The sequence below is a fragment of the Bradysia coprophila genome (assembly GCF_014529535.1).
Source record: "Bradysia coprophila strain Holo2 chromosome X unlocalized genomic scaffold, BU_Bcop_v1 contig_128, whole genome shotgun sequence".
Classification (NCBI taxonomy): Eukaryota; Metazoa; Arthropoda; class Insecta; order Diptera; family Sciaridae; genus Bradysia; species Bradysia coprophila.
Genome location: NW_023503295.1, coordinates 3,550,342 through 3,571,980, shown reverse-complemented (window position 1 = coordinate 3,571,980; position 21,639 = coordinate 3,550,342). Strand labels below are relative to the sequence as shown.

Sequence of the window (21,639 nt, the reverse complement as noted above, 5' to 3'; positions counted from 1 at the left end):
GATGGGTCGCACGCCTCTGTAGGTTTCAATACAGCTAAGCTACAGCCGAAAACGCGTTCCCGACCCTCGAAAACCACACTCAGGAACCACTTCGAGGCCAATAAAACGAAATTCTGGTTTTTCCTGGGGTAATGGCGTATCACACTTTCATTTTTATGCCCACCCTGAGGTTCCTGCAAAATTTCATGGAGATTGGCTGACTAGTTTCCGAGATCGACCGTCGATAGATAGACAGATAGACAGATAGACAGATAGATAGAAACATACAGAGTAAGTTGAAAGATTTTGATTGTTTGGAAAACGTCAATTTGGTGTATTTTCTATCAAAATGACCAACTTCAAAACGATGTATCTCCGGCAATTTTAAAGTTACATAGTCGAGTGATAGCTCGTTTTGCTCGTATTTGAAGCGCGAATAAGATAGAATAGGATTTGTGGTGATACAGGCCAAAGGAAAGAAACTTAAATTCTCGCCTATATATAGTGGCCGCGTCTCAAAAAAAATTCAACGTTCTTTTTTTGGAAGTTAGACTGCGTCAAGTCCTCCGCTATCGCTCCGGACATGATTTTGTTTTGTTACGAGTCGAATTATGATCTCAAGGCAAAAAAATTGTATATTTTGTTACTCTTGATAAAAGTTTATCTTTTCAGTACTAGTCTCGGCTTCGCCTCGTTAGGACAAGCTTACGACGTGTACCGAAAAATTCCATCCAACAAATTTGGATTTGAACAGGGGCTGGTAAAAAAAAATGAAACATTTACTAATCAGCAACAATAACTTGTGTTCTAAGTTATTGTGACCTGGTTCCTCCATCTGTTATGTGTTCTAAAAAAAATTATCGTTTTACTAAAAAGTTTCATTCATTTCTTTCGATTAAAAAGCTTTCGACTAACGTGGCTTTTCGACCAGACGTGAAGCTTCAGCTGAAACGACAATAAAAATTAAAAACGGTAACGTTAGCGCATGCTGTTATCAAATTTATATGTGGCAATACTCCATACCACGGAGAGGAGAAACTTCATACATTATACACTTTGATACAAAATTTGCCATTGAAAAATCCAAGAGAATCGAATGAATGCATGAAACATTTGTGTTGTTTTTTTTTTTCCTTCATCAGTCTCGAACTTTACAGGTCTCAGTCTGTTTAGATCGTTCGAATTGTGAAAACGTATTGCCGTTCTCTGGTACTAATTTGCCCATACCGTGCGATTTTACTATACAATTTTTGCTGAGTGAAAGTCAGATAATATTTTGTATACAAAAAATTTATCAAAATAAATAAAATTTTGTTTCAATTAAATTTGCTCTTGAGTGCATTGTTTGTGGGTTTTTGGTTTAGTGTACAATAACAATATGAGTGCTGTAGAGGAGATCATTAACTATAAGCGGAGCCCTGACGAGGATTTTTATGCGATTTTAAATTGTGACGAGAGCTCATCTGTAAGTAAACAGTTTCTTGTTTCGATTTTGTTGATTTCGTTTGCCACTTTTAACTGGTCACTTAATGGTGATTCAAGTAAAACGTTTGTTTTTTTGGTTCAGCACTTTTTAGCAAGGCGATAAAAAAAAACTATTTTTCAATGGCCAATAGGTTCACTATATTACATAGAATCAAGGTAAACGACTAAGTTAGTTGTGACGAATTAAATTATTATATTGCATTGCTAGTACCTTTCAGAAACGGTAAATCATCTGTTACCGAAATCAACGACACAAATAAGCGTTGAACACTAGCTACTGTTCCGTTAAAATGTACGTTAAAACAAATGAAGTAAAAGATTGATCACAAACGAGGCGACACTTAGAACGAAAAAAGTAACAGATTAAATAGTTAAAATATCGAAAGCTATATACAGACACAACACATCTGTCATTATTTGAAGAAAGAAAAAACGAAAAACTGTTAATACAACTAAAAGTGTAATCGGGTCCCCAAAGGATTTCAAATCTATCCCGTGCGCTTTCATTTTAAAACGAACGAACGCTATCGGATCAATGAAGGTAATAGAATTGTGTAGTGACGAGAAGTGATTGATTTCAAATTGATTGAACTGAAGATCGGGGAACAATGATGCTACATTGAAGAATTTAATTATTTTGAAAAAGAAATGTTTTTTTTCCGTGCAGCCAGGGAAAAGATATAAAAACATAATGGAATGTGATCAGTGAGGTGATGGGAAAAAGGTTTTTCTTCACGGGAGTTTGAAAGCGTAAAGCTTCCCTTTTGAAATATACGATTTTTTTCAGTTTTTGAGTTTGATATCAGATTTGAATTGAATTGGGAGGACTTCCCCGGAACGAGGTTTCCGAGTTCCAGCACTTTTTTGCAATCAGCGAATGAGTGATTTAATTGAATTTTGTTTAATCTTCAGTCAGTGTATTTATTAGCATGGTACACTTACACCAAGCAAATATCATTTAGCGCCCAGCAGAATATTTTAGAATTAAAACAATTAAAAATTCTAAATTATTAATTCAATTCAAACGACCATTTCTCTTTTGGGATTTCTTCGGTACACATAGGTGCGTTGTTAAATAAAGCGGAATAAAATTCATGGTAAAGTTATACACACTCTGTGGATTAGTTCATGGGTTCAATCAACCGATGAGGTTAAGATAAAAGTAGTAAAACAAAACGATTTTACCTCTTTGTGCTCCGAACATATTTTACGCAATCAATTATTTATTTCTAAGAAAGGGCCGTTTGCACGGAGTGCGTTTAGTTCCTTCACTTTTGAAAATACGATAGAAAAAGCACCTGATCTCGTGGGACCGTTACCAGATAAACTACATGCACCTCGTAGTACAACGATCTTTTTATAATATTCATAATACTCGGCTATTCGCACTTAAAAACACTAAGTTAGTTTGAATAAATGCTTAAAATTTTTAAAAGTGATATCGCCAAAACATCGAACAAAATCAGACATTTTGGGACATGGTGTCACGGATTTTATTGAGCTATAGCTCATTCGATTCGTTGAACTGATGCGAGTAAAACGTAGTACTACGTTTGGTGAAATTTATTTTGTTGTCGACGATCGAGGTCAACCAAAAGGAGCCCAAAATCGTTTTTTTTGCAATTACTCGAGTAAAAACAATTCCGGGAAAAAACTATTTTCGCTACGTTTGAAGGTCTTGAAGAGACGCAAAATTTGAGTATACTTACCACCAGGTCCATGTTCACCTGAAGGTGATATTAATGACTTTAGATGAAAAACTAGGTGATTTTCCGAAGTGCCTGAGCGGCTGCAGTGACACAAGTCCGAGACATGGTATGTATTGTGAGAGAGGCCAGCCTCTGTAGTAACGTAACATGCAAAAACTTCGTTGGATAGGGTTCACTGCAAAGGGTTGGAGCGATTTTAGCGGAAGTCGACGAAATTTTATCCCTTTCTTTCGTTTGTTTTTCGCTTTTTTGAGGTTTTTTGTGCGGCTATTCATTATTTATTGCTGACAAGAGTGAGATCAACTAAAATAAAGAATTTTTCGATGTATTCACGTTGTTCTTATACTCTTGGAACCCAAATTTCGATCTATTTGGACTATTTTCTACATAAAAGTGGGATATGAAGCATTTTTGGACTTTTTTTGTGGCTATTCAATATTTATTTTCAATTAAATTGTTATCTGAAGTGAACTAAACTAAAATAAAGAATTACTTGATATATCCACGTTGGTTACGTACAGGCATCAATAACGTTATAACCGAAATGATTTCTGTTACTCGAATAACGTTATTCAAAAACCGAAATGAATTCGGTTACTCAAATAACGTTATTCAAAATCACGAACTAATTTCGGTTAATTTATCACAAATGCATGCAGATTAAACTAAAGATCACTTCCAAGGGCTGAAAAAATACAAACTCAAACTCACAGACACAATTAATCGATCTCTGTGGGTCGGGGTCCATTTTTGCATGGAAAAGTTTGGGGGACTCTCCGGTACATTGTTCGTTTTTAATCTCTGATCGATAGTGTACAAGGGTGCCACTCCATCCTCGTCCTAAACGATTTAGGTCGCTCAATGGCGAAATGTGTAACAAATGACAAATTGACGAATGTGGAATCGACATTTCTCCAAAATTACACATTACTCGCGTAAGGATAAGTTCGGTTTTTTCTCATCAGGATGTTCTCAAAAGAAGGATTTTTGGGTCTATATGTGTATCTAGGCGATTTACTTGCTGCAATTATTATATAGTAATTCACAAAAGCATACATATCAAACACTGGGTAATACTTGAGTATTAAACGAAAATCATGTCTAGTGCTTGGTCGTAGACCGGTGAAATCCTCTGAGTCGACTTCTTTTGGGATGTTTTTCAGACCACCTCAGTTGCACGCTGTCACAGCGGCTATGTAATGAATATAGTAGTCATAAAACTAGAATTCAAGCCATTTCAGGTACCCTCGTCCAACTTTAGGAAACTGTGGAAAGCTCTCGGGAAGGTGTATTGACATTTTTCCGTTATTGTAGAAAAGTCTAGACCCTAACCTTCAAAAACTAGTATTTTTATGGGTCTATTAAAAATAAAAGTTTTGTAGAGAAATAGTTATTTTCATCATAAGGAGAGAAATCACGAAATTACAGTATACATATGTTACGTATGCAAAAATAATTCTCGTTGGATACGAGTTCACATACATAATGTGATTGAGTGTGTTCTCTCCATAATGAACAAAAGTTTATACGCTTTATGATACGAAAAACAGAAAAAACAAAAAGAGCAAAAGAGAGTGAGAGAGTTAGCTCCGCCTTCGTATATATCAATTCAAAACAGGTACCATGCGAGTAAAACATCATTTTTATCCCTAGACCGGTTTACAAGGTCTGCTCAGAGAGAACCCAAAAAACTATAACTTTCCGATAACTTTCAGCGCGTGATTTCGTCTGTTTTCGTATCATGAAGCGTGTAAAATAAATGGCAAGTTCGTTTTACTCGAAAACTTAGCGAAATATAAATAATTTACGCTGTGACGAAACTGTAATAAATCATGAACAAGATGAAGCAGTGCTCAGAGAATTTAAACGATCTACCCCCTAACCCTAACTAGTGACTAGTAATAACAGCAGGTAAATCGCCTAGAAATATATTCACAAAAATCCTTCTTGTAGAATTTCCACCGATTTTCGTAATTTGTTACACATTTCGCCATTGAGCGACCTAAATCGTCTAGGATGGAGTGGCACCCTTGTACACTATCGATTAGAGACTAAAAAGGAACAACGTACCGGAGAGTGCCTAAAACTTGAATTTTTCCATACAAAAATGGACCCTGGCCCACAGAGATCGATTAATTGTGGCTGTGAGTTTGAGTTTGTGTTTTTTCAGCCCTTAGAAGTGATCTTTAGTGTAATCTGCAATAATTTGTGATAAATTAACCGACATTAGTTCGTGATTTTGAATAACGTTATTCGAATAACCGAATTCATTTCGGTTTTTGATTAACGTTATTCGAGTAACCGAATTGAATTCGGTTCCTGAATAACGTTATTCGAGTAACAGAAATCATTTCGGGTAATAATAACGTTATTGGGGATGCCTGGTTTCGTTACACTACTACCTGAATAAAAGGAATCACTTCGGTTAACCATGTCATATATTAAACAGTTTACTTGCTACAAATGTTGGACTGTGAGACACAAATCGATTGCTTGATTTCACGGCGGAGTAAAATAAACCAGATAGGAGCGATTGATTTGGCTGTGGACGTGCATTATCTAGTACCTCATTTTGCGAATAAAATTAATTCAATTTTTGACTTTTCCGAAATGAACCACTCCGGCCCGGTTTATTTACTATGCCGTGTTGATTTTCTACTTTTGATTGATTTTTTACTTAGATGAACACTGATGCTGATAAGCTATAGTTTTCTATAATGTCCTTGAACATCTTCATCTTAGCTCAATCGAATCGCAAAATAAATGATTTTGTTTTAAGTTATCATTAAAATAACTTTCGGTTATTTGGCAGCTGTAACATCATCTTTCTCACCTATATAACAGTTATTTAGCCACGGCAGGGGATTATTATGTCTATAAATACATTTTTAGGAATACGATTCGTTTACCGTTTTATTGAGTGAAAAGAAACGTAATGGCTTCTTGGACTATGCGGATGATTCAATTGAATTTAACCATGGAAATGGATTTTCTTTTTCTTGCAACAAAATTTGACTATGGCTAGTGGATTGAGCAGCGAAATGTGTGTAGCTCTCCGTATCTTGGTTGTGTGAATAGCAAAGAACAATTGCAAAATTCATTATACCACATCTAGCCTCAGGTCACATAACATCAAAGCGGTGTAAAGTCAAACCAAATTTTCTAATTTGTAAACTCGTTGCAAAGCAGAAACGCTAATGGGAATTTGAATAAAACGTTTTTTTTTTTTTTTTGAATGAGCTACATATCGAAAATGGGTGATAAGTAAGTGAATAGAGCTGAATTTATCTCGGCCTAAATCTGCTGGACTATCGGCGTCTGTTAATGGCTGATCGGCAGAAAACACATATTGAAAGAACGGGCAATTAACTTGATTCTAATAATTACCTCGGTGCCATCAATTCTCTTTTTTTATATCCTGAAAATCAATATCGAACTGTTCAATACATAATAGCAGATAGTATCTGCTGCAGATACTGTATTCACACATCAATATAGACCACTTTTGGTCGCTTTCGGTACAGTTAGATCGGTTATCACTACTTTGAATTAAAATCATATTATGATGTACGTTGTACGTGTTATAATTGACGCTGTTAAAAGCAGTGTAGTTAGCTGAGCGGGATAATTTCATAATTTCAATTGTATAATAGTTTTCCACAAATCAGGCGGGAAAATAGTTATATTTTGTCACCTCAGCTGAGACTTCGGAAGCCTTTGTAGTGAAAGGCGTTGTGTTGACATTGGGAAAAAATGTGGAAATTGCATTTCGATGGTGTTGTTTCTGGTCCGAGCGTAGCGAGGTGAACAAATAGCTATTCACGTACGCGATGATGAATAATCTCATTTTCCCCACTCAAAAGCTTTGAAAATATGGCATTTTGTTGAAGTTATGTCTGTTGACAACTCAGTCGAGAATTCGATTCGATCTCGAAATGTCTGAACAGTCACTTTCTGTGTGTTTATAGAAACGGTTTGATGTTTCTGTACTGTGGATTAAAGCGGTAAAAATCAAAGGGGGAAAACAGGAAATTTCAACTCGAGCTCTTGTTCGAAATTTTCTATTTTGTCCTATCGGAGATCGAAATAAGTATTCCGATGTAAGTAAAGAGTGTGTCACATTGATACTTCTGTTTAAATGTGAACCCGCCAGGCTCGAAAAAATTATTATAAAGAATGCCCGAACTGCCAGTGGCCGCATGCCTGTTTTTCTTATTCTGATTGAAAGAAATTTTCGAAATTCCTTTCTCTTTCTACACGATGTTACAATAATTTTTTAAATGTTCGGCACAGCTCAAATCATCGTAAAATTTCAAAACCTAAATTAAATTGACTGTTTCTTATTTACCAACGAAACAAATATATCTTACAATCATACCTGAACATAGGGCTGTGCTGGTTTCTGCGGATTAATTTATTTATAAACTTTTGGCGGTTGTGCCTTCCACTTTACTGGTTTCGGCGCGTATATGGATTTACTTGCACAGTGATTTATAACTTTCACCAAATATGCAACCCAACTCAATTAAAACTGTTTCAAGAACACACACACAATATTTGATTCGGTTAAAATTCCAAATTGACGGAAACATAAAACTGAAATCCGGTTGATAAATTAACAGAATGAAAATGGATTTTTCATGAAAAAAATGTGTGTGTGAATACCCGACAGCAAAACATTTTCAATTAATTTTCCCATTTTGAACCAGTCGATTAACAGCAAGACACTCATTTTGTTACGAATTCCATCTATTGTTATCGAGTAATTTCAGTCTGAATACAACTTATAATTAAATGAACCAGTGTTTGATCACGTTTACTTTCAAGAATCAAGCCCGCACGTTAGTAAGCGGGCGTGACGCAAGTCCACTACCAAAAATTTTTACAGCAACTTTTTGAGTTCTCCCCCTTAACTCCAACGACCCCCAAATTAAGATATTTGGAATCTAGGCGTCAATACGAGCTGAACGAGTTTCTATAGATTTTCCTGAAATTTTGGTTGTAGGCTAATAATGGCCCAAAAATGGAATTTTCAAAGGTTGGAAAAAACCCATATCTTGGAAGCTAGAGCTCTCTAAGGTCTCCATACAAATGCCATATAAAAGCCAATTTGTAAGTGTGTGTGTGTGTTGTATATTTTGTTGCATGATATTGATGGTAATGTGGTGAATGGTGTGTGTTGTTTTGGGATGTATTTCTTGTAGGGAATTGTTGGGATAATTAAGTATTAACTTCCACTAGGTCGGTTCCTAAATTTTGGGATGACAGGTGATTCCTCTGGAACTACCTAACTTACATCGGATTTTTTGACGGATTTGGGTTATTTTCGACATGAGTGAGGTGTTCCAAGGTTGGTTCAAATTTTGGGATGACAAATGTTTCCCCTGGCACTACCTAACTTCCATCGGATTTTTCGATGGATTTGAGTTATTTTCGACATGAGTGAGATCTTCCAAGGTTGGTTCCTAAATTTTGGAATGAAAGATGATTCCTCTGGCACTTTCCAACTTCCATCGGATTTTTCGATGGATTTGAGCTGTTGTCGACATGAGTGAGGTTTTCCAAGGTTGGTTCCTAAATTATTTATTTATTTATAGACCAAATAATCAGGATTTCTCCAAATAACATATTTAATCTTAAATGAAACAATAGAATAGAATAGACAAAATCAAAATCAAAAATCTAATCAGCATGAATTAACTAATACGAGCCAAAAAGGTCTAGAATTCGAACTTATTCTTGACCCGCGATTTGAATGAATGAAACGAATCAGTAAATAAATTTAACTCAGGAAAAAACGTGCCATGATTCCGCTGCATACGGTGTATCGGTTCATTATCCTCAATGTTGGACGAAACAGTTGGTAGGTAAAAGACTCGTTGATGTCGTAGGCGATGGATGACAGATGATTTTCCTAACTTCCATCGAACTTTTTGATGGATTTGGGTTATTTTCGCCATGTACCAAGATTGTTTTCTAGATTTTGGGATTCAGACTGATTTATCTGGAATTTTTTTAATTTTTATAATGTTTTTTGATGTTGTCGAAATGACATATTTACATACCACTTTTGTATATCAGTCAAAAAACCCTTAAAGGGTAAATGTGACGCAAGTCCTTTATCTTACTTACAAAATAACTGACATCACTCAAAAAATTTGTGAAAGAAAATTTTACAACAAGAAATTTGCGTCACAAGTGGCAGATGTTGAGGAACGTATTGTTAGGAAAATGGTTGAAAAATGTACTGAAAAAATTTAAACGAAAGAAAACCGAATCATCTGCTACTTGCGACGCAAACTTGTTGTAAAATTTTCTTTCACAAATTTTTTGGGTCAATTTTTTGTTGATAAAACTTTTGCGTACGACGCACAATGCGTCACCCCCAGCGATATCAGTTATTTTGTAAGCAAGATAAAGGACTAGCGTCACATTTACCCTTTAAGGGTTTTTTGACTGATAAGGTATACCTTCCAGCCACGGCATATTAAGAGGCATCGATGCTTTGCTGGAAAGCATACATTTTGGCGTTTTACTAGATTTTAGTTTACTTTTGATGATATCTTTCCACCAGAATCCTTCTTCGAAAATATAGGATCGCAATAACAACCACTAGTGTGTTAGCTTTAAATAAAAATTAGTTTTGGTTGTAGTCGTTTGACCAGCTGTGAGAAAACTGAGAAGCTTTGGAAAATGTCGTTAAACTGATCTAGAAACTGGTGACTTTACTCAGAGCCAGTCGAACGACTACAACCAAAACTAATTTTTATTTGAAGATAACAGATTCGTGGTCGTTATTGCGGTCGTACATTTTTTGAAAAGGATTCTGATGAACAGATATCATCAAAAAAGAAATACGAGACTCGCTACGATTTTAGCTAAGTACCAATGCCTCTTAAAGTAAACCGGCAGGAGCGGTTTATTTTCCGAAAATCAAATTAGATAGGACAAGTTGACTTTATAGAATGAACGAACACAATGAATTTCAAGTGAGAGGCTTGGTGAGAGCCGTCATATCCAATCTTTATAAATTCAAATTTGATGATTGCCGATGTTGTATGTACTGCAATAAATTGTCGTTTGTAAACACTTGCGGTCACTTATCAAAATCTATAAGTCTGAATTCACAGTCGTCCATTTTGCCTCGGTTTACGTGACGTTTCTACTGTTTAGAGGACTTCTGCTTTATTTATTCCAACTGTCAAGTAAACGCGATTGGAAAACGGAGAAAAAATTGACGCGACTGCTAGGCCACCTTATGAATTAAATGTCCCTCTTCACATCAACAACTCCTGCCTGTGTCTTTACTATGTCGTGCTCTAGCCATACATACAAAAATCAAAACTCAAATCTATATTTCGGTAAGTTTGTTTTTCGTTGAAATTGATATTGGATTTTTTGTTTAGTCACTTAACATCGATACTGTTGGTTAATAATAATTCCATTGAAATTTACACGTATGGAATAACCTATTTGCTATGCTTGTATTATGTATATAAAAACTGTGTAGTTGGTTGCAATGTATTTAATAACAAAAACCTAAAAGACACATATATGGCGTCAATAATACAGTTTTTCGTTCACAGAATTGATTGAGAGTATACATTCAGGCCAGATAAAAATAAAATTGACCAGGTATATGACAATGAATAACAAACTGAAACACAACAAGAGCATCTGCATTGTTTCGATTATTGTTTTGAGCTTTTATTTTTATTTTTTCATTGTTTTTTTTTTTGAGAAACAATAAAGATTCAATTCTGGAAACATGAAAACAATTTATTCTCAGAATTTAGTACAATTTATAGTCATACTGTGTAGATTACAATAGATCAAGAGCTGTCAACTTCTGGGACACATAATATTTTTCTGAACAAAATTAGAAACACAAAATTTTTGTCAAGTTAGATTTTTCCCTAAACAACAAAACAAGTGTCCTAGAAGTTGACAGTATGCGAAGTGCGCCCTACATTTTTTTTATTACATCTTTGACATCGTAAAATTTGAAGTTGCACAGCCAGAGGCACTGAAATTTCAGCATGAATTTGCTTTAGCTGTTTTTCAGCTGATCCACACATTCAATCAAAACTGTTTATACGGTTAAAACTGCTACAATGACGCGGTTGGTTTTTCTTTAAATGTCTCATATTTTATTTCCGAAATGTTTTCGTAACTGTCATTGTCTTTCACGGACATACCAATATAACTTGGCGAAAATCTTTTCTTCATCGGGATAATTTTGTTTGACGTTTTTGACAACAGCTGTTAGACCAGTGCAGTTGAGAATCCCTAGACAGAATATATTGGGGATGATATTGTGCATATTCTGTGAAGGTGTTTATAAAGCAGGTCGTGATTGATAATCTTTCGGAAATTTGCTACATAAGTTGGTCGATCGATTACACTGGTAGTGGCAGTTGGCAGTGGTGATTGTTTGTGTGGATCACTTGAAAAACAGCTGAAGCAAATTCATGCTGAAATTTCACTACTTTTAACTGCAAGGTCTGCAGACTGCGAGGATAGTGATGAATTGGAATTTCATTTTGATCATGATTCGCTATACTTGTTCGTGGTGCAAATTGATATAGTGCTCGTAGAGAATTGTATCAAGTACCATGCCCTGATGAGAAATGGTATTTTTGAACTGTATATTAATGCAACATGTCGAAAGACATATTTAATTTTCTCACAGATCGAAACAGTGGTCAAACGTACCTTAATTTACTTCTAACAGTAATAAAAAAATTAAGGGCACACTTCGCATACTGTCAACTTCTGGGACACCTTTTTTACAGGAAAATATAATTTGACGAAAGTTTGGTTAAAGCCAATTCAGTCTATCACATTCATGTTAAGGTAATTGATGGAGAGTTGACCTAGTGATAAGTGAATGTTAAGTTGTCTATGAAAATTGGCATACAAATAAAATCATAGGACATCTTACGATCCCATCAGTCTTGAGTTGTGCTATGACATTTTGTATTTTGTATAGGACAATAAAGTTGAGGCATTTCGACCTTTTCGACGCAGAACGCGTATGTCTGTAAAATGTGTCAATTATTATATAAAATTCACTTTGTCACAATAATAACACCGCACTGCACCACATTCTGTCAGCCAACGAAAGCTTGACAGAAGCCATTTGTAGCAGTGATAAGAAAACATTTGTTCGACCTGCTCCGCAGCTAGAACGATATCAGGCATGAGCGCCGCCGAAAATAAGCTGCCGATCAAGCCGCCGCCGGCCATTTTTGAGCAAGCCGCGCCGCAGCCGAGCCGGTGCCAAAAACACGGCTCAAGCCGGCTTGAAACGGCTGGAAAATGAAATAAAGATTTCGAAAGGTGAATGGGTGAAATAATTTTGAAAACCGAGATTCCTGTTGATCCTAAGCAGCTCAAGTACTTTTTGATTTTTTTTTTCAAAATAAGAAAATTTTCTTGAATTTTCATGAATTTTCCAGAATGGTATATTACGTCCTCGCTTCTAAGTTTGTTGTTTTGGCAAGTATGACCTTTGCGGAACGAGCCGAAGGCGCACAATCAGTTAATTCACAAATTTGAGAAAACTTTATCGATCTTTGCGAATTTTCTCGATTTTTTTTCTTTTCAATTTTTACTTGATTTTCGTGAGCTTTCGATTTCTTCTCGAAAACCGTTTTCTTAATGAGTTAAATGAGTGTACTGGAGCATGATTTTCCATTTAGTTCAAGTTTTGAGGCAATAAAACTTGACGTGTTAGTGAACCTTAGACTTAGAGACTTGCTTGTAACAAGACCAGTTCCACTTGCACTTTGAACAACCTAATCTACCTACATTTTCGCTTTCCGTACAATTTCATTTTCATGCTTACTAGTTCATTTTCCATGAATTTATCTAAACGTTTTTATTTAAAAAAAAAGTTAAAAGGAACCTCCAGCCGAGCCGTTTTAAGCCGGCTCAAGCCGACTTTTTCGCCGCCGCCGAGAAATTTTTTTCGGCTAGCCGCCGCCGAGGTTTCTCCGTCGGCGCTCATGCCTGAACTATATGTTTAGCCACATTTTATAACAGAAGAGTATCTTAAGACAGTGTAAAATCGAATATGTAGGTCAGCCATTTCAACGTTTTTTAATGGGCGGCTGTACGTTTCGATGTTTAGATGAACTTATATTTTTTTTTGCATTTTACAGGCATACCCTAGAACAATTTTTTGCTTAATATAATGTTTTAAGCCGAACTAAAATAGCTTGTCGGAATGCCGCAACAATATAGGACAACACTCTGTATTTTCATTACGACATTGGACATTTAGTTGATAAAATATCGATTATTTCCTAAGAATCGATTATCGATATTTTCAAAAAATCAATATCAATCGAATGTTTAATCGATAACCAATAAATATCGACTGATAATCGGTAAATATCGACCGATAAATCGATAATCGATAAAACATTCGATTGATATAGTATCGATTATTTGGAAATTTTATCATCGACACATATTTTTAGTGATCATGCCTAATTTAATTAAACAAAAATAATTAATAAAATTTCTGTTAAGTCAGAAAATATCGTAAGAAATTACGACAAAAGTTGTCAAAATAGGTCAATGCTCCATCAGTTACCCTATATACACGTATTTCACATTATAATATCGATATTAGCGTACCCGTTTAGTATGCAGCCTTTTATCTTTAAATTAAAATCCTTATCTTTTAAGAACACAAATCGCTTTATTGCATTGATTGCGGTGAATATATCGACATTAAACACGGTTTTTCGGAGTATTATACCGAACATTAATTCTGCCATAGATCATCTTCAAGGTACTTTCACACGTAACCTCACTTAAGTTTCGTTAAATGTTTCGTTCATTCATTCATTTGAGATTTTTTTTAACGTGAATGGCATTTCTAATCATCGTTGCACTCGTTGTGAAACGCTGGCCATATTCCCCAGTATCATAATTTATTATTTTCCTACACGCACCGGTAATATGAGCAACGCGAGAGTCCAATATTTTTCTTAGTGTTATACCGTTTCAATACGTACTGGTTCTTGTACCAGGCATAGGTTGAAAAATGAAGAATCTTTTCTTTTTTTTTGAACCATTGAAAAATGTGTTCAACAGTCTGCACAGTTGTAAATCAGAAAATCCATTAACATAAAGAATGGTGACATTGACACTAATATAGAGTAACATGCTCTTGGTAAAGGATAAAAATTGAATAATAAAATCTGAGGAAGTCCCGGTAAAAGCGTTTCTACATTATTTGTTTAGTTCATGTTTTTTTGCTGCAAATAATATCTCCTCACAGACATTGTCCCAGTTTACTTATCCATCCATTTAATTTCGATACAGAAAATGTAATTAAGATATTACAAAAACACTCAGATACATATTTGTCGTTCGTATAATAGTGTACTATATTACTAGGTCTCACCCTTTGGGCGGGTCAGGTCACTTGACTGACCATTTTTTCAATATGAAATGAAAACAAAATGAAAAACCAGACTCGATCATTTTATTTTGCTTATACCTTATTTTTGATCAATTTCATTCATTGTTGAACTTCCGAAGCATCATTGATACGAATGCCTACATTTAATATATCGATTACTCTATACATGACAACAAAATTTGACAGAAAAAGTTCTTCAAATAAACCTTCGAACGAAAGACCGAATGATCTTTGAGTTCTCATTTTTCTTACAAATTTGCAGCAAGATTTTCGTAAATAAATCGTAAATCGTAAATAAAATGCGACTCGTGTGAATTACGGCTCTCGCTCAGCTCTGGCCGCAAACTTCCCACTCGTATGAGCTATCTATTATTCTGTTTGATTGCCAAATTTGATTTTGTCAAATTGAATCAGAGTAGATGCGAAGTTTTACGAATATGGAACGATGAGAAGACTCTTTCACTTTGGTAAGAAAATAAAAAAACTTGCGATAGATGTTCTTCTCTTACAGTTTTGTACAAAAAAGGAAGTCCCATGGTACTTACTAAATTTACAAAACCTTCAATCGTGAATAAAATATGGATGGTAATAAACGACCGATAAATTAATTTAATTTTTTTGTCGTTTCTTCACTTTTGTCGTTTTTTTAGGATGAAGGATGAATTCCCTTAGAACTAACAAAACACCTTCTCGTTACATTTCGTAGAAGGATGAATTTCCTAGGAACGAACAAAACGCCTTCTCTTTACATTTTGTAAAGGGATGAATTCCCTAGGAACGGACAAAACGCCTTCTCATTACATTTCGTTGAAGAATGAATTCCCTAGGAACGACCCGCCTTTCAGAGCCTAAAGTAAGGATTTTCGACTGGGGTGCACTTTTCGCTAAAAGGCGCATTTTCTAAACGGAAAAGGCGCATACATTTAACGGAAATGGAGTATATGTTTAAAAAAAGAATATTTTCCCATATACTGAGGTTTCGGTTCTCAAATAACAAACTTACATTTCTTAACTTCAGAGTGTATGCCTCCATTTACCATAGCACCACGACTTTAATGCCCTGTAAACGTCGGTCGAGCGACTCAAATTCGTGAACTTTGCCTCACAGTCATAAAACACTGACAATAACACTAAGAAAAATGAAGCTAGAGACAGAGACTAACATAAGGAATCTTATGGAGGTTGGAAGTTTACGAAATGAAGTGCCAGTCTGACACTCAGAATTTCGTGTACTATTGTAAGAATGTATAGTAGGTTTTCAAAAATTTACGACAAATGTAGAATATATTTAAACTCATTTCTACACGGTAACATGAATAAATCTAAAGTGATCTTCTATTACTGAGCTCCTGAAGTAGAAGTGCAAGAATTTGCTAGCAGAATTATTTTCCTGTAAGTAGAGTTCCAAAAAAATTTACAGGATAAGTTCGTGAATGGATCCATTATTTTCAAAAGATCTTGTATCTCGTCGACACTTTAACTCGAGTAATTTTCAACCGTAGAAATTTTTGTTTCAACTCGCAATAAGAGTTTTAGTTTTAGAGAGATATATCCACTACCGTTAGATATTGCAAGTTTCTAGTGTGAAAATGTAAGGGTGAGCGCAGGTTTGTTATAAAAGCGAGGTAGAAAACCCAATCATTAATTTTCCGTGTTATCTACAATCGGTGTTATCTAATATGCATGGTCTGTGGTCTTTTTCATTTGAATCGTAGTTTGTATTTTTCTCACACTTTGCACTGAATATTTCTGATTGTCAATTGTCCAGGTAGTGCGATCCAACTCTTAATTTTGTTAATTTTTTGTAATATGCACCACTTTTACGTTTCATTTTAAAATGTAAAACATAAAAATCTAAGTAATAACGCGATGATTTGGTAAACAATTTAAAAGCAATTGATTTGAAATAAGCAATCATAATGGTTTTCATTTTTTTTCTGGTCTCAAAAATATTTCTTTTGAGGTATTTTTCTAAATATTTTTTGACAGGAAATAAGAGTCGTCCTCCGCCAGAGGACAGGAAAAGGCGTTGGAGCACCTCAGAGGGCGTCTGGTGCACTTTTCCCCCAACGATGTATGTTATTTTAGGCTCTGCCGCCTTTGCTTTATATTTCCAAAATCGACCAAGTGTGAAGGAAAGACAATTTTTTTTTACTTTTTACTGATTTACTGAAGAGGTGCCAGCGACATGTACCAGATTTCTATTGGTATTTTATTATTTTTTATCGGTAAAATTGAATTTTTCTATCGCTTCGCTCTGGCCGCAAACTTCACACTCGTATGGGAGTTGTAAATTTTTTTTTGATTGTTGGAATAATGAGTTTAAAACACAAGAGATGTTTATTGGTTAGAGGCTGGGCATGTACTGACGAAATTTTTCTTCCTCATTGTTTCATGCACATTATCGAAAACATACTTATACGATTTACACACACTACGCAACAAAATCAAAATTCATCAAAGTAATCTTTTTCGATTGAGGTTATAATCAACAGTATAAAATCCTGTTTTTCTGGAATAGCTTCCAGATCCTTCGTCCCATATAGCCCATCTTCGGACTTAGCCTCTGGATTTTAATTCCAAACGTTAAAGAAAAAAATTCATCCAAATTGGTTAATAATTACTCAAGTTATCGTACCCTCAACGATTTTTTGTTACCCACATTTAACGTTTTTCATAGCATTTCATCATACATTTTCAATCACAGTGAACTTTTTTGTTACCCACATATTTCGGTATTTTCTGGTGTAAGACCCTGACTTTCAGTCAAGGGAATTATATCGTGTTGCATCGTTCGGACCGTTTCATAAAAACATTCATACAATTAAACAAATCAATTTTATTCATCCTCATCACCGACTCCTTCAACAACGTCACAATAATCTAAAATATTGCTTATACATCCAATGTCGGACACTTTGCGGTTAAACTTTGTTGGTGTAAATGCGGTATTACTTATTAGTTATTGTGCCAATGAAAGCTTGAAAATTTGATTTCCACACACCACACATAATTACATAATTACATACTTGGCGTCTGGAATACACTGTTCTACGGGCCGGTATTTCAGCGATAAAAATCATGATTTGGGCAGGTAAAATTATGAAACATCACAACCCTCCCAGCTCAAACAAATACGTATAGCACAATACAATAATATGCCAACAAACATATTTATTTTACTCCAAACGTTACCATATATATCAGTGTTTCAGCGCTGATAACCGTTTATTATATCGACGACCTTTGGCACTACATAATACGTACGTACAGCATACGTTCCGTTTTAATTATGAATATATTTGTAATGAGAATGAAAAAAAAATCCGAAATGGAAGAAAAAAAAAATTATCGACGAGGATGGGATTCGAACCCACGCGTGCAGAGCACATTGGATTAGCAGTCCAACGCCTTAGACCACTCGGCCACCTCGTCGCGATGGTATCCGTCTCCCTGAAGGCCATCATTTTCTTACACCACAGTTGTCTCGGTCTTTGAACCCTATGTCGCACTGTCGTCTGTTGTTAAATTTAAATTTAAAGATTTTATTTACCCGAAACATCAATTCATTCCGCCAGGTATCAGTAACATTATAATACACAATTCGTATTTTGAATGTTTTGCTGGCGATAAGTTTTGCAATATATTCGATAATCAACGCAAAAGTTTATTCAAGTGTGTTTCAGTCAGCACATGAAGCCATTTCATAGTTTTATATGAGTGATTTTGTTGGTATTTTTCTTTTGATATTTTAAATTTTCTGTTTTTGTTTTGAAATAAAAATGAAATATGAAATTAATGTAACGAAATCGGTGGCAAGCGGATGGTAGATGAGCTTAGTGAACAAAAAAAAGTTAGAGGTACGATGCATACCGTCAGAATTTGTTTTATAAATAGAATCAATGTTAATACAGCAACACTGTATGTGTTTCGTTCGGAGCACTGCAGAACAATAAAAATTGTTTTGAGTATCATTTTTTTAGAGTCAATATTGTGAATGGGCACTAAACAAGTCATACATATGGATCATATGCATATACATGCATATACATCCGACGAATGTGCACATTTATGCTATTGTATTATTTGTGCTCGAACTGAGTTTTGAATTTTATTTATGATATGTGATGCTACAATTTACGATTCATTATAATGATAGTGTTTCTGTGTTCAGCTGGAGAAGACCCTAGACAGAATCTGATTTCATTGAGCCCCCTACTCCGTATATAGTGCCACTCATTTTTAGACCCAAATTATAGTAAGTCGATTTTGCTAATATTGCTCATACTACATAGGTCTCTAACTAACTTAGGTTCTTGGAGGTAGGCGGTCCACTGAAAAATGTCAACAATCGATGATACAATTTCCAAATAATCGATTCAATATCAATCGATTGTTTTATCGATAATCGATAAATTTCGACTGATAATCGTATGATCAGTTGATTTCTACCGATTATCAGTTGATATTTATTGAATTTATCAGCCGATAATTAACAGATTGTCATTATAACATTCGATATATTTTGACTTTTTGAAAATATTGTAGGGAATATTTTATCAATCGAATGAATTCCACTTACCAAAAAAAGTACTCCGTGTGAGTACTCCTCGGATTTAAGGTCTTTTGGTGATATTTATGGCAAAATAAACGATGGAAATGTAAATGACACGGCAAATGATAGGTATTGTCAATACCAATCCAGGAAAAAAAAGTTTTTTAAAATCGGGTGAGTGGACCGTGAGTTAGGGCCTTAGAAGTGAAAAGCTACTAGGGCCCTATGTGTATTTTACATAGAACTCAAGTAAATTTCATTCCTTTTTCGTAATTTTTGTGTCATTTGGAAGGTAATCAAAAGCCGAATAGAATGTTGTTGAAAAAAAAATTAAATTTGGGTCCTCGGACTAAGGCCGCTACTAGGGCCCTATGCGTATTTTACATATAACTCGAGCAAATTTCATCCGCTTTTCGTAATTTTTGTTTCATTTGGAAGGTAATCAAAGGCCGAATAGAATGCAGTTGAAAAAAAATAAATTTGGGTCCTCGGACTAAGGCCGCTACTAGGGCCCTATGTGTATTTTACATAGAACTCGAGCAAATTTCATCCGTTTTCCGTATTTTTTGTTTCATTTGGAGGGTAATCAAAGGCCGAATAGAATGTAGTTGAAAAAATAAATAAATTTGGGTCCTCGGACTAAGGCTGGTACTAGGGCCCTATGTGTATTTTACATACAACTCGCGTAAATTTCATCCGTTTGTCGTAATTTTTGTTTAATTTAGAAGGTAATCGAAGGCCGAATAGAATGTAGTTGAAAAAAAAAATAAATTTGGGTCCTCGGACTAAGGCCGGTACTAGGGCCCTATGTTTTAATTTTTGCTTTGTTTACTTGACAGCTCGCTCTTTCACTGAACACTTTTTTGTTGAGTGGAAACAATACTTAAGGCCCGTCATTGGGAAGTGACAGGACAGTTTCCCGAAAATGTATGGAAAATTTTATTACAAAAATTCACCGAAAAAATTCAAAGAAACTCACCTCTTATGCTTTCCATTGTATTCGGGCATAGTCTCTTTAGGTCGCCAAGGCATATTTGAACACTAAACACTTTTTACTCGATGCAAAAACAAAAAGTTCTTTTTTGTTTTGTCGCGACAAAAACACAGAAAATATTTCGACACAACTGTGACACTCCGCTACTATAAGTACTAGAATCAATGTTTGCTGTGTTCACTTCGGCGGTAAAATATTTTCATTCAAAAAAGTGTCGGACATTTAAAAACAATCATCAAACGGTTGACAAAGGGTAGCGTATACATTTAATAATGCTCATCGACCATTTTTTAAAGCTTTACGAGAGCTCAGCGGACATTCTCTCAACGATGGGAGAGCATTTATTAAAAATTTAGCCTCTCGTAAGACTGCGCTGAGCGTAAATAAATGTTCGTTCCTCTTTAGTAAGCTAAGAAGACTTCGTGAAGTCTAATTATGCCACCTCTTTGAATAAAAATATCGGCTGAGGTCGAATAATTCTCCGCTGAACTCTAATAATTCTTCGCTGAGCTTTAACAAACCTCCGCTGAGCTCTAATAATTCTCCGCTAGGCTTCAGGAAGTATCCGTTAGGCCTAAGCAAGTTGCAGGAAGGCTTAATGGAGCGAATCGGACACTCAGCGGAGATCTGCCAAAGCTAAGTGGAGTCTTATTAAATCATAGCAACAATTATTAGGTATCCGCTGATGCTTATTGAGTGTTCGCTTAGCTTCATTGCCTTACTACAACGTGCTAAGGTCTGACGGACTCTTACTGAAGCCTAGCGGAGAATTATTAGAACTCATTAGAGGTTTGTCAAAGCTCAGCGGAGAATTATTAGAGCTCAGCGGAGGTTTGTTAAAGCTCAGCGGAGAATTATTCGACCTCAGCCGATATTTTTGTTCGAAGAGCATAATTGTTGGCATAATTAGCCTCAGCGAAGTCTTGTTAGCTTACTAAAGAAGTGGGAGAGGTTACAATTTTAATAAATGTCTACCATCGTTGAAGTGTCGGACACTTTTTTGAATGAAAATATTTTACCGCCGAAGTGAACACAGCAAACATTCATTCTAGTCCTTATAATAGCGGAGTGTCACAGTTGTGTCGAAATATTTTCTGTGTTTTATCGCGACAAAACAAAAAACAAAATTTTGTTTTTGCATCGAGTAAAAAGTGTTTTAGTGTTTAAATATGCCATGGGGACATAAAGAGACGGTGCACGAATACAATGGAAAGCATCATGGGTGAATTTATTTGAATTTTTTCGGTGAATTTTTGTGATTTTTGTGACGGGCCTTAAGCCCTGATTTCCATTTTCTATCCGTTTTCTCTTTAAAAATAGAAAAGTAACGGGGTTTAGGTAAACGGAGTGTTTTTTTGTAAGTGGAAACCATATTTAAGAACCGGAGCCGAACTGGCCTTAATGAAAAACGGACGGAACTCTAGGTCATTAGTTTTGTCAGGTAACGTCTGTACGCGAACTCCATTGACGAAAATAT

General features: G+C 35.3%; 1 protein-coding gene and 1 non-coding gene across 2 annotated transcripts in view; one reads left to right on the top strand and one right to left on the bottom strand.

Annotated features, from left to right (window-relative positions):
- The first annotated feature begins 1,121 nt into the window (after nucleotides 1–1,121).
- LOC119067745 (J domain-containing protein) overlaps nucleotides 1,122–21,639 on the top strand; it is a 79,048-nt gene continuing 58,530 nt past the window's right edge. The window contains exon 1 of the mRNA XM_037170875.1: nucleotides 1,122–1,444. Within this exon, the coding sequence (XP_037026770.1) occupies nucleotides 1,358–1,444 (87 nt within the window). The 5' untranslated portion in view covers nucleotides 1,122–1,357. The remainder of the gene's footprint in view (nucleotides 1,445–21,639) is intronic.
- On the bottom strand, nucleotides 17,966–18,048 carry Trnas-gcu. The gene has a single exon. It is a non-coding gene; the product is annotated as a tRNA-Ser (tRNA).